General features: G+C 42.3%; 1 protein-coding gene across 3 annotated transcripts in view; it reads left to right on the top strand.

Moving 5' to 3' along the window:
- PRKAR2A (protein kinase cAMP-dependent type II regulatory subunit alpha) overlaps positions 1–12,217 on the top strand; it is a 119,235-nt gene that overhangs the window by 84,675 nt on the left and 22,343 nt on the right. For all 3 annotated transcript variants that reach the window (XR_008381575.1, XR_008381574.1, XM_053599126.1), the window contains one exon: positions 3,710–3,863. Coding sequence is in view for 1 of the 3 variants with exons in the window: in XM_053599126.1 (XP_053455101.1) it covers positions 3,710–3,863 (154 nt within the window). In the remaining 2 variants the exon portion in view is untranslated. The remainder of the gene's footprint in view (positions 1–3,709; positions 3,864–12,217) is intronic.

The following is a 12,217-nucleotide window of genomic DNA, read 5'->3' as shown; positions in this document are numbered from 1 at the left end:
AACTCCTGGGCTCAAGTGATTCTCTTGCCTCAGCCTCTGAAGTAGCTGGGATTATAGGCACTGGCTATTTTTTGTTTGTTTGTTTTTAAGACAAAGTCTCACTATGTCACCTGGGTAGAATACTGGGGCATCACAGCTCCCAGCAACCTCAAACTCTTAGACTTAAGCAATTCTCTTGCCTCAGCCTCCCAAGTAACTAGGAGTACAGGCGCCCATCACAATGCCCACCTAATGTGACACCTTGGTCTCCCAGATTGTTGGGATTATAGGCATGAGCCACCGTGCCCAGCTATCTTTTGTTAATTTTTAAATTTTTATTTCTTTTGAAGTAATTTCAGAGAATTGCTTAAGCCCAAGAATTTGAGGTTGCTGTGAGCTATGACACTACAGCACTCTACGCAGGGCAACAGCTCAAAAAAAAGAAAAGAAAAAAACAGAATAATTACCTGGGTGTGGTGGCACGCACCTATTGTCCCAGCTTCTTGGGAGGCTGAGTCAGGAAGATCACTGGAGCCCAGGAATTTAAGGTTGCTGTGAGCTATGATGCCACTGTACTCTGTGTCAGGGAACAGAGTAAGAACCATGTCTCAATAAAAAAAAAAAAATCCCTTTTATCTCTGAATACCTCAGCGTGCTTTGCATAAAGCTAAAAATATTTTCTTGGCTCATGTGGTTACAGCGCCGGCCTCATGCCCTAAGGTTGGTGGGTTTGAACCCAGCCCAGGCGAGCTAAGTAACAATGACAACTGCAACAAAAAAATAGAGTTCTGGCAGGCACATATAGTCCCAGCTACTCAGGAGGCTGCGGCAAGAGAATCGCTTAAGCCCAAGAGTTTGAGGTTGCTGTGAGTTGTGACGCCTTGTCCCTCTACAGAGGGCAACATAGTGAGACTGTCTCAAAAAAAAAAAAAAAAAAAATTTAAAAATAGTCAGGGTTGTGCCTGGTGCCTGTAATCCCAGCTACTTGAGTGGCTGAGGCAAGAGAATCACTTGAATGCCCCATGATCATATCAATGTATACAGTTATGATTTAATAAAAAAAAAAAACTTCAGTGTGCAAAACACACCCCCAGCTTTGGGGCCAACAGCTTGCACAACCAACATTTGCTCAGCAGACTCCTTAAGGTCGCACTGGTCTCAGCAGCACTGCCAAAGCCAGTTTTATACAGAGGAGGCTGCTTCACTGAATTCTTCTAGCGGGAAATAGAATGTGTCCTCTCCTTGCTTTACCCAATGGGTTGCTTTTCTAGAATGGCATTTAAAAAATAAAACGATAACTAAAAAAGAGAGAGAATGACTTGAGCCAAAGACTTTGAGGTTGCTGTGACCCATGATACCTCTGCACTCTACTGAGGGTGACAAAGTCTCAAGAAAAAAATGTGTACAATGTTATATGTAACATGCAGACCTTATTCAGATTTTTCTAATTGTTCCTCTTTTTTTTGTTTGTTTTTATTAGATTTTTTTTTATTTTATTTTTTGTAGAGACAGAGTCTCACTGTACCGCCCTCGGGTAGAGTGCCATGGCGTCACACGGCTCATAGCAACCTCTAACTCTTGGGCTTACGCGATTCTCTTGCCTCAGCCTCCCGAGCAGCTGGGACTACAGGAGCCCGCCACAACGCCCGGCTATTGATTTTATTTTTATTTTTATTTTTATTTTTTTTGTAGAGACAGAGTCTCACTTTATCTCCCTCAGTAGAGTGCCGTGGCGTCACACAGCTCACAGCAACCTCCAACTCCTGGGCCTAGGCGATTCTCCTGCCTCAGCCTCGCAAGTAGCTGGGACTATAGGCGCCCACCACAACGCCTGGCCATTTTTTTGTTGCACTTTGGCCGGGGCCGGGTTTGAACCCTCCACTCTCGTTATATGGGGCCAGCACCCTACCCACTGAGCCACAGGCACCACCCAATTGTTCCTCTTTTTTTAAAAAATGTATGTATGTATGTATGTATATATGTATTTATAGAGACAGTGTCTTGCTTTCTCTCTTCTGCCCAGACTAGAATGCAGTGCTACAATTATTTTTTGTGGAGAAGGGGTCTTACTATGTTGCCTAGGCTAGTCTTGAACTCCTGGCCTCAAATGATCCTCCCACCCCAACCTCCCAAAGTGCTGGGATTACATGTGTCTCACTACACTTGGACATGTTCCACTGATTTTTGAGGTTCTTTTAATCTCCGTCAAATAACTGTAGTAAATTCAGTTGGTCCCTTTCTTGTTGAGCTTTTGCTCATGCAGGTTGTTTAACAGAAAATTCTCTTACTCCCTGGGTAACTTTTAGGCCCTTGATACTTGTAGCAAATTATTATAATTAAAGGTAATTTTTTTTTTTTTTTTTTTTTTTTTGAGACAGAGTCTCACTCTATGTCACCCTCAGAAGAATGCCATGGCATCACAGCTCACAGCAACCTCAAACTCCTCGACTTAGGTGATTCTTTTGCCTCAGCCTCCTGAGTAGCTGGGACTGCAGGCACCTGCCACAACATCTGGCTATTTTTTGGTTGCAGTTGTCATTGTTATTTAGCTGTCTCAGGCAGGGCTCAAACTCACCAGTTTCAATGTATGTGGCTGGCGCCTTACTCACTGAGCTATGGGCGCCGAGCCATTAAAGGTAATGTTTTATTTTAAGAGTAAAGATGGGGCTCAGCGCCTGTAGCTCAGCGGTTAGGGCACCAGGCACATATACCGGAGCTGACAGGTTCGAACCCAGCCCAGTCCTGCCAAACAACAACGACAACTACAACCAAAAAAAAATATCTGGGCATTGTGGTGGGCTCTTATAGTCCCAGCTACTTGGGAGGCTGAGGCAAGAGAATAGCTTAAGGCCTAGAGTTTGAGGTTGCTGTGAGCTATGACGCCATGGCACTCTACCCAGGGTGACAGCTTGAGACTCTGTCTCAAAAAAAAAAAAGAGTAAAGATGATATAAATATCTTCTCAAAGAAAAGGCTTTCATCTTTATCCATTATGCTAATGTTTCCTATCTAAATATTCTGTGAATAATGACAATAATTTTTAAATTACATTGCTGCTTCTAACAGTCGACTTATAGGTATATATAAATAAAAAAATATATATATATATACACATTCATACATACGTGTGTACAGTGTGGCCATAAACTTTGTGTGCAATTTAAAATAGCTGTCTGTTTTAAATTGCACATGAACTTTATGGACACTGTGTGTGTGTGTGTGTGTGTGTGTGTGTGTTTTAGAGATAAGGTCTCGGCTAGGCGCAGTGGCTTATGCCTTTAAGCACTCTGGGAAGCCAAAGTGGGTGGATTGTCCTGAGCTCACAGGTTTGAGATCAGCCTGAGCAAGAGTGAGACCCCATCTCTAAAAATATCCGAGCTTGTGGTGGGCACCCTGTAGTCCCAGCTACTTGGGAGGTTTAGGTAAGAGAATCATTTGAGCCCAAGAGTTTGAGGTTGCTGTGAGCTATGATGCCATGCCACTCTACCGAGGGTGACAAAAAAAAACAAAATAGAGATAGAGACTCACTGTGTTGCCCAGGCTGGCCTGAACCCCTGGACTCCCAAACTGCTGGGATTTCAGGTATGAATCACCACACCCAGCCTTGTTAAATTTTTATATACTAGAAAAATTGTGTTGGAAATCTCCTATAACAATGTTTTATATGCATAACTGCCAGTTCTTATATTATCAAAAGTAATTAATGAAAGTGTTTCTTGTCATTCTTCCAGGGGAACCTATGATATTTTAGTAACAAAAGATAATCAAACCCGTTGTGTTGGTCAGTATGACAACCGGGGCAGTTTTGGAGAACTAGCTCTGATGTACAACACCCCAAGAGCTGCTACCATTGTTGCCACTTCAGAAGGCTCTCTTTGGGGACTGGTGAGTGAGAGAAATGATTCCCTTTGTGTGGCACAGTCTTACTTACCCTTATTTCTGGTTTTCTGTCTTTCGGCTGTTGGTTCACACTACATAGCTAGTTATCTGAAAGACAACGTGGAAGATCTTGTAGAAATATATTTTTCCATTCCTCTAGAATGATTTGTTAACAGACCATTTACTATAAGTTACAGGGGCAAGGCTGGGTCTTTTGACCTTTCTATAATATACAGTTTGTATTACATTTTCTGTTCCCGTTTTTATCAGACAAATGAAAAGAGAGGAGAGAACAAGAAGTAGCCTAGGGCTCAGCGCCTATAGCTCAAGCGGCTAAGGCACCAGCCACATATACCAGAGCTGGCGGGTTCTAATCCAGCCCGGTCCTGCCAAACAACAATGACAACTACAACCAAAAAATAGCCGGGCATTGTGGTGGGTGCCTGTGGTCCCAGCTACTTGGGAGGCTGAGGCAAGAGAACTGCTTAAGCCCAGGAGTTGGAGGTTGCTGTGAGCTATAATGCCACTGCACTCTACCCAGGGTAACAGCTTGAAGCTCTGTCTCAAAAAAAAAAAAAAGTAGCCTAGAAAAACAGGTGTCATTGAATGCTCTGCCAGCAGTCTCATCCATCTTTAGATATCCCAGGACCAGTTTTCTCTGTCTGTATTCAGCCATTCGCTTTTTCATTAATCTTTGCCAATTTCCAATAGACTTACCTCACTAGAAAGACTGATGGCCCTATTCCAGGAAAGTGGACTTTCCCACAATATCTTAGTCATAACAGTACTGTGATGACTTCTATTTTATATGACCCATATTGTTTTCCTTTAGTATCAAGGTAAATATATTAAAATATATAACACTCTTTCTTCCCAAATTAAATAATCATCTTACACAGATTTCATATTTTACCTTTAAAATGTTGACATTAATAGTAGTTTGTTTACACTTACCTTATAAGCACAATTAAAGTTATACCATAAGATTATCAATGTATCAACTAATGAAATCACTTTTTAAAGACATGAAAGAGCACTTTATTAAGACTATACTTCCAGGGATCATTTCTTTGAGAGGGGAGGGGAGGAGGAAGAGTATTCGGTGGGACCCTACCTAATGTGCATAATGGTACATTTCAAATTATTAAGAATAGAATATAAATGTCTTACCACAACAAATAAGTAAGCAAGGTGATGGTTAATCAGTTAGATGTCAGCATTCGACGTTGTATATCAAATCAGTACATTGTACCCCATAAATGCATTAATGTACATAGTTATGATTTAATTTAAAAAAAAAAAAAGAGCACTCTGGGCGGCGCCTGTGGCTCAAGGAGTAGGGCACCGGTCCCATATGCCGGAGGTGGCGGGTTCAAACCCAGCCCTGGCCAAAAAAAAAAAAAAAAGCACTTTATTGTGACATATTGATGACATACTTAAAGAGTGTTCCTGAAAGATGGAACATACAATGGCTTAAGAATAGATTACACACTTGGGGTCCCAATGATTGAAAGCTCAAGAATAAACGGTGAGGCCAGCCACAGTACCTCACGCCTATCATCCTAACATTCTGGGAGGCCGAAGCTGGGTGGATTGCTTGAGCTCATGGGTTAGAGACCAGCCTGAGCAAGAGCGAGACCCTATCTCTACTAAAAATAGGAAAACTGAGGCAGGAGGATCACTCGAGCCCAAGAGTTGGAGGTTGCCGTGAGCTATGACACTACAGCACTCTACCCAGGGCGACAGTTTGAGACTCTGTGTCAAAAGAGAAGAATAGACCTGGCGCATTGGCTCATGCCTGTAATCCTAGCACTCTGGGAGGCTGAGGTGGGTGGATTGTCTAAGCACAGGAGTTCAAGACTAGCCTGAGCCAAAGTGAGACACTGTCTCTATTAAAAATAGAAAAAAAACTGTCCAGGCATTATGGTAGACGCCTGTAGTCCCAGCTACTAGGGAGGCTGACTCAAGAGGAGCTCTTGTACCTAAGAGTTTGAGTTTACTGTTAACATGACAGTGCTGTGGCATTCTACCCAGGGCAACTGAGTGAGACTGTCTCAAGAAAAAAGAAAGCTCAAGAATGGGTAAATACAGAGGGTACAAAAAAAATGTATACACATTTTAAGAAAGAAAATACTATATTAAAATTGTAATACTTAGCTGGGTGGGGTGGCTCACACCTGTAATCTTGGCACTCTGGGAGGCAAAGGTGGGTAGATTACTTGAGCTCAGGAGTTCAAAACCAGCTTGAGCAAAAGCAAGACCCCACATCTACTAAAAATAGAAAAATTAGGAGGGTATCATGGAAGGTGCCTATAGTCCCAGCTACTCAGGAGGCAGAAGCAAGAGGATTGCCTGAGCCCAAAAGATTGAGGTTTCTGTGAGCTATGATGATGCCATGGCACTCTACCTAGGAAGAGAGAGTAAGACTCTATCTTAATAAAAAATTTGTAATACTCAATATATATCAATGAAAAAAGATGTCACATTTGACTTCTGCAATTATAAGAGGTGCTCGAAATGGTTACTATCAATGTCCAGACCCTTCTGATCATGGCAAACTAGTGCTTGAGTAATGTTAACCAAAGTATCCACATGTATCCCTAGTACTAGCATTGTAGCCAGTTTTCTGCAGTACACCACATGCTTTAAGGTCCCCTATAGGTAGAAGTCAAGAGATGTTAAGTGAGGAGGACATGGAGGAAACTCAACTACACCTTTTTGTCCCATCCGTTGTCCTGAAAATTCTCATTGAGGTAAGCTCTCCTGTTTCAGTCTCATAATCTTGTGATGAAAACTTTGTATTTTGCTGTAAAATGTATCCTGTGCTTGTTCTCCTGACTTCTGTCTCACATGCACATAGTTTGGTAGACTATAGCAAGTATGTAAACTGTTCCAACACCATAGCAGAAGCAGATCTTGTTGCTGTGCGAGGCCTCTGGGATCTTGTCTTGTGCATGTCATACACAATATCATGCCTCTCAGACATAGCACGAATGCATACATTTTTAGGCATGTTGGAGGTTCTGTTGCATACTCATGCCTCTGTTGTACTTCCACAGCATTCGTAAATTTCAATTATCACTTCAAAATGGTCTTGTACTCCTTGAACAACAACCATGCTTCCACCATTTTCTTTGACTGTTCTGCCTATCACTTGGTGACATTAGCATTCATTTAATGACCACCATCTTTTGAGCAAATGTCATACTACACATTGCTGTTGTAATTAAGTTCTACTTCAAAAGTAATACATTTTCATTGTTACAAAGGGGTCACGACCCACGGGTTGAGAACTGCTAGTTTAGTGTGTGGTCTATTGTGTAGATATGTGTCCTTTTATTAATATTATCCTTGCTTCCTTTTTTTTTTTAAGACTAGAGACTACTAGAAAAAAAGTAATACATAGATAAAACCTCTTAAAATCTGTATACTTTTTTTTTTTTTTGGCACTTCAGTATAAGGGAATAAGAAATAATGGGGGGAAATAAACTCTGTTCTAAAAATGTATTGATGCCAGGGCCAGGTGCTGTGGCTTATGCCTGAAATCCCAGCACTTGAGAGGCTGAGGCAAGTGGATTGTCTGAGCTCACAGGTTCAAGACCAGCCTAAGCCAGAGCAAGACCTCGTCTCTAAAAATAGCTGGGCTTTGTGGCGGGCACCTGTAGTCCTTGCTACTTGGGAGGCTGAGCAAGAGAATCGCTTAAGCCCAAGAGTTTGAGGTTGCCATAACAGCTATGGCACCATGGCACTCTACCAAGGGTGACAAAGTGAGACTCTGTCTCAAAAAAAAAAAAAAAAAAAAGAAAGAAATAGGAAAAGCAGGAGTGATTGTATTAATATAAAGATAGATTAGATTTCAGAGCAAAGAAAATTACAGGGACAAAGAGGACCATTAAATAATGAGTTAATTTACCAAGAAGATACAGCAACCTTAAATATGTATATACCAACCAACCATGTTTGAAGATCAGTAAAGCAAAAACTGATGAAACTTTAAGAAGGAATAGGCAAATCCACTACATCCATCTGTCAACAGTTGACAGAACTGTTAGATAGAAAAGCAGCAAGGGGGCAGCACCTGTGGCTCAGTGAGTAGGGCGCTGGTCCCATATGCCGAGGGTGGCGGGTTCGGACCCAGCCCCGGCCAAACTGCAACAGAAAAATAGCCGGGCGTTGTGGCGGGCGCCTGTAGTCCCAGCTACTTGGGAGGCTGAGGCAAGAGAATCGTGTAAGCCCAAGAGTTAGAGGTTGCTGTGAGCCATGTGACGCCACGGCACTCTACCTGAGGGCGGTACAGTGAGACTCTGTCTCTACAAAAAAAAAAAAAAAGCAGCAAGGATATAAACGTACTTACCATTAATAGAAGATAATTGAAGTAGAATACTGCATTATAATAGCAATACATGTTGTTTCAAGCTCCCAGAACATTCACCAAAATAGACCATATTCTGGGATATAAAACAAAACTTAAATTTAAAAGAATTGAAATCAGATTATGTTCTCTATCCACAATGGAAAGAAAGTAGAAGTCAGTAACAGGAATCTCCAAATAGTAATTAAACGTTAGAAATTAGACCCTTGCATTCTTAACTCAATGGAAATTGAAAAAATGTATATTGAACTATAAAACCACCTGCCTTATGGCTGGGATATGAGGAATAAGTGGATGGGCCTAAGAGAAATGACTCCTTTAGTGCCTGGCACAGGGTGGATGCTTATGGAATAGTGGCACCAGCTCCCCATGGCCGTGATGCTGCTAACCACACCTCCATCCTGAGGTTTCGTTTCCTTGGACCTTTGTCCTGCTTTTTAACTTCTTAGTCTTGTCTTTTGTAGTCTTCCTATCTCTGTTTTCTTTCTTTTTCTTTTTTCTTTTTTTTTTTTTCCAGACAGAGCCTCAGTCTGTTGCCCCCAGTAGAGTGCTGTGGCATCAGCCTAGCTCACAGCAACCTCAAACTCCTGGGTTTAAGCAATCTTCCTGCCTCAGTCTCCCAAGTAGCTGGGACTACAAGCACCTACAACCACCCCTGGCTCATTTTTCCATTTTTAGTAGCAATGGGGTCTCACTCTTGCTCAGGCTGTACTTGAACTCCTGAGCTCAAGGGATGCTCTCACCTGGGCCTTACAGAGTGCTAGGATTACAGTCATGAGCTTCTACTCCAGGCCTGTCCCTACTTTCTTTTTTCTTTTCTTCTCTTTACTTTTCTTTCTTTTTTTTTTTTTTTTTGAGACAGAGTCTATGTCGCCCTTGGTAGAGTACTGTGGTGTCACAGCTCACAGCAACCTTAAACTCTTGGGCTGAAAGCCATTCTTTTGCCTCAGTCTCCTGAGTAGCTGGGACTACAGGCGCCTGCCATAATACTCGGCTATTTTTTTATTGCAATTGTCATTGTTGTTTAGCAGGCCTGGGCCAGGCTTGAACCCGCCCACCTCAGTGTATGTGGCTGGCGCCCTACTCACTGAGCTACAGGTGCCGAGCCTGTCCCTGCTTTCTTAAGTGAGGCCAGTGGTGCCAGGTGCAGTGGCTCATGCCTGTAATCCTAGCATTCTGGGAGTCCTAGCATTCTGAGAGTCCAAGGCAGGTGGATTACCTGAGTTCACGAGTTTGAGACCAACTTGACCAGCCAAAGCAAGACCTCATCTCAAAAAATAGCCGGGTATTGTGTTGGATGCCTATAGTCCCAGGTAATTGGGACGCCGAGGCAGGAGAATTACTTGAGCCTAACAGTTTGAAGTTGCTGTGAGCTGTGACACCGTGGCACTCTACGTAGGGCAATAAAGTGAGGCTCTGTCTCAAAAAAAAAAAAATAATAGTGAGTCCAGTGGCCCATCATGATGCCTTTTTGGCCTTTGCTGTTCTCCTGCTTCATTTTCTTGCTTTACAGACCCCAAATCACCCAAAGCTTTGTACTCCAGGAAAGTAACACCCCGAGGTTCCTTTCCAGCCTGACTTGTTACTTGTGCTTAGCAAGGCTCTAAAAATGCCTTCTAAGGCTGAATCTGGATCTAGTATTTGTCAATGAGTTTCTCGAGTTGAATCCTACATTCCTGTTTTAATAGGAGGCAGCTGCCACATGGCTCCCACACCCAGTCTGAGCATCTGCTCTCTCTTGCTTGAATGAAAAGTCAGTAGAAGGTTTTCTAGAGAAGTGCAGTCACTGCATTTCTCTTTTAAACTTGGAACTTCGTTTGCCTCTGAACACTTTCTGCCTGTGGGAGTTTCCTCCTAATTGTTTCATTGGAAGCTCCCCAAAGGCTGTGTTGTTGTCTGGTGCTTTTTTTACTCTCTACAACCACAGGAATTGGCCTTGCACAGCATGGAAAGAGAGTTCTTGGAGTGTGAAAGCCTGCATAAAAAGGAAAATAAATTAGTTACTTTTATAGAGATACCTGTTGTTTTCTGTTCAGCTAGAAATATTGTTCACTATTGTGTTCCTAATCTTTGTTAACACTATAGGTGGATTTATAAAATAACTGTTTTTAACAATGTCAGCTCAAACATAAGAAAGAGAACTTGAAAATTGCATTTTTTCAGTCTTAATTGTCTTTTTACACAACACTCTTGGCCTAGATTGGCCTACAAAACATAGAAACTGAATTATTAAGGTAATAGCATAATATTCCAAAGTCTGAAATGAACTTTTTTTTGTTGTGCACAGAATCTTACTTTGTTGTCCTAGGTAGAGTCCCGTGGCATTGTAACTGATAGAAACCTCAAACTCCTGGGTTCAAGTGATCCTCTTGCCTCAGCCTTCAAGTAGCTGGGACTACAGGCACCTGGCTAGTTTTCTATTTTTAGTAGAGACAGAGTCTCAATCTTGCTCAGGGTGGTCTTGAACTCCTTAGCTCAACACTTATCTTGGCCCACTCCACCCCCACTGATTAATCCTAACCAGTGCTAGGATTACAGGCATGAGCCACCACACAAAGCCCCCTGAAAATAACATTTCAGTGATATATCCTTAATCTTGCTTATCAGAAAAGTAGTGGCAGATGATGCAGCCTGTTAGACCAGAGGTTCTTTTTTTTTTTTTTTTTTTTTTTGTAGAGACAGAGTTTCACTTTATGGCCCTCGGTAGAGTGCCGTGGCCTCACACAGCTCACAGCAGCCTCCAACTCCTGGGCTTAAGCGATTCTCTTGCCTCAGCCTCCCAAGCAGCTGGGACTACAGGCGCCCGCCACAACACCCAGCTATTTTTTGGTTGCAGTTTGGCCGGGGCCGGGTTTGAACCCGCCACCCTCGGTATATGGGGCCGGCACCTTACCGACTGAGCCACAGGCGCCACCCAGACCAGAGGTTCTTAACTTGTGGGTCGTGACCCCTTTGTAACAATGAAAATGCATCGTGGCATTAGGAAGGTTGAGAAACACTGTGTTAGACCAATCAGAGATTCGTGGCTCAAGGCAACATAGAGAAGAAAATGGGGCAGAAACTGGCTAAATGCTAGAGGGAAGACATTATTTATACAGCAGTTTAGGGAAGGAAAGTAGGAGTCCACCATCACCCACAATTAGGAGTGTTAAGTGGCTTCTCTTGGGTTTTTTTTCTGGAGGGGGTTGTGGGGTTGTTATGCTTTTCGAGATAGTATTTTGCTCTGTTGCCTTGGGTAGAGTGCAGTGGTTTCATCATTGCTCACTGCAACTTCAAACTCCTAGGATGCTCCTGCCTCAGTCACCTGGCTACCTGTTGTTTCTATTTTTAGTTCTTATTTTAGATAAGTTCTCACTCTTGTTCAGGCTGGTCTTAAACTGAGCTCAAGCAATCCTCTCACCTCAGCTTCCCAGAGAATAAGGATTACAGACATGAGCCACTGTATCTGGCAGGTGACTTCTCTTAATGGACATACAAAACATGGCACAGGGTAGAGCCTGGGAATTCTATACCTAATGGAAAATGAGCACTTGAAACCCATGTTCACTTTGTGATTTCTTCACTCTACTCCTGTGCCATCATCAAGAATGTTAATGGGCAGAGGGACAGTAATTGGTGGGACCACACCTACGGTACATCTTACAAGGGTACATGTGAAACTTACTAAATGTAGAATATAAATGTCTTAACACGATAACTAAGAAAATGCCAGAAAGGGTATGTTAACCAGTGTGATGAAAATATGTCAAATGGTATATAAAACCAGTGTATGGTGCCCCGTGATTGCATTAATGTACACAGCTATGATTTAATAAAAAAAAAAATTGCAGGAAAGCCAACATAGAGCCTTCTAGATTTTTGTCGTATAATAAAAATAGACTATTTTTAAATGCCAAAAAAAAAAGTTAAAATACCTAAGCTAAACATATCTATACCCCCATGCTGCTGTTTTTTTATTCTGCCAGACTTTAACATGTTATTAGTATAC

Source organism: Nycticebus coucang, chromosome 8 (assembly GCF_027406575.1).
Source record: "Nycticebus coucang isolate mNycCou1 chromosome 8, mNycCou1.pri, whole genome shotgun sequence".
Taxonomy (NCBI): domain Eukaryota; kingdom Metazoa; phylum Chordata; class Mammalia; order Primates; family Lorisidae; genus Nycticebus; species Nycticebus coucang.
The sequence above is the reverse complement of the archived record's forward strand: the minus strand, read 5'-3'. Positions and strand labels throughout refer to the sequence as shown.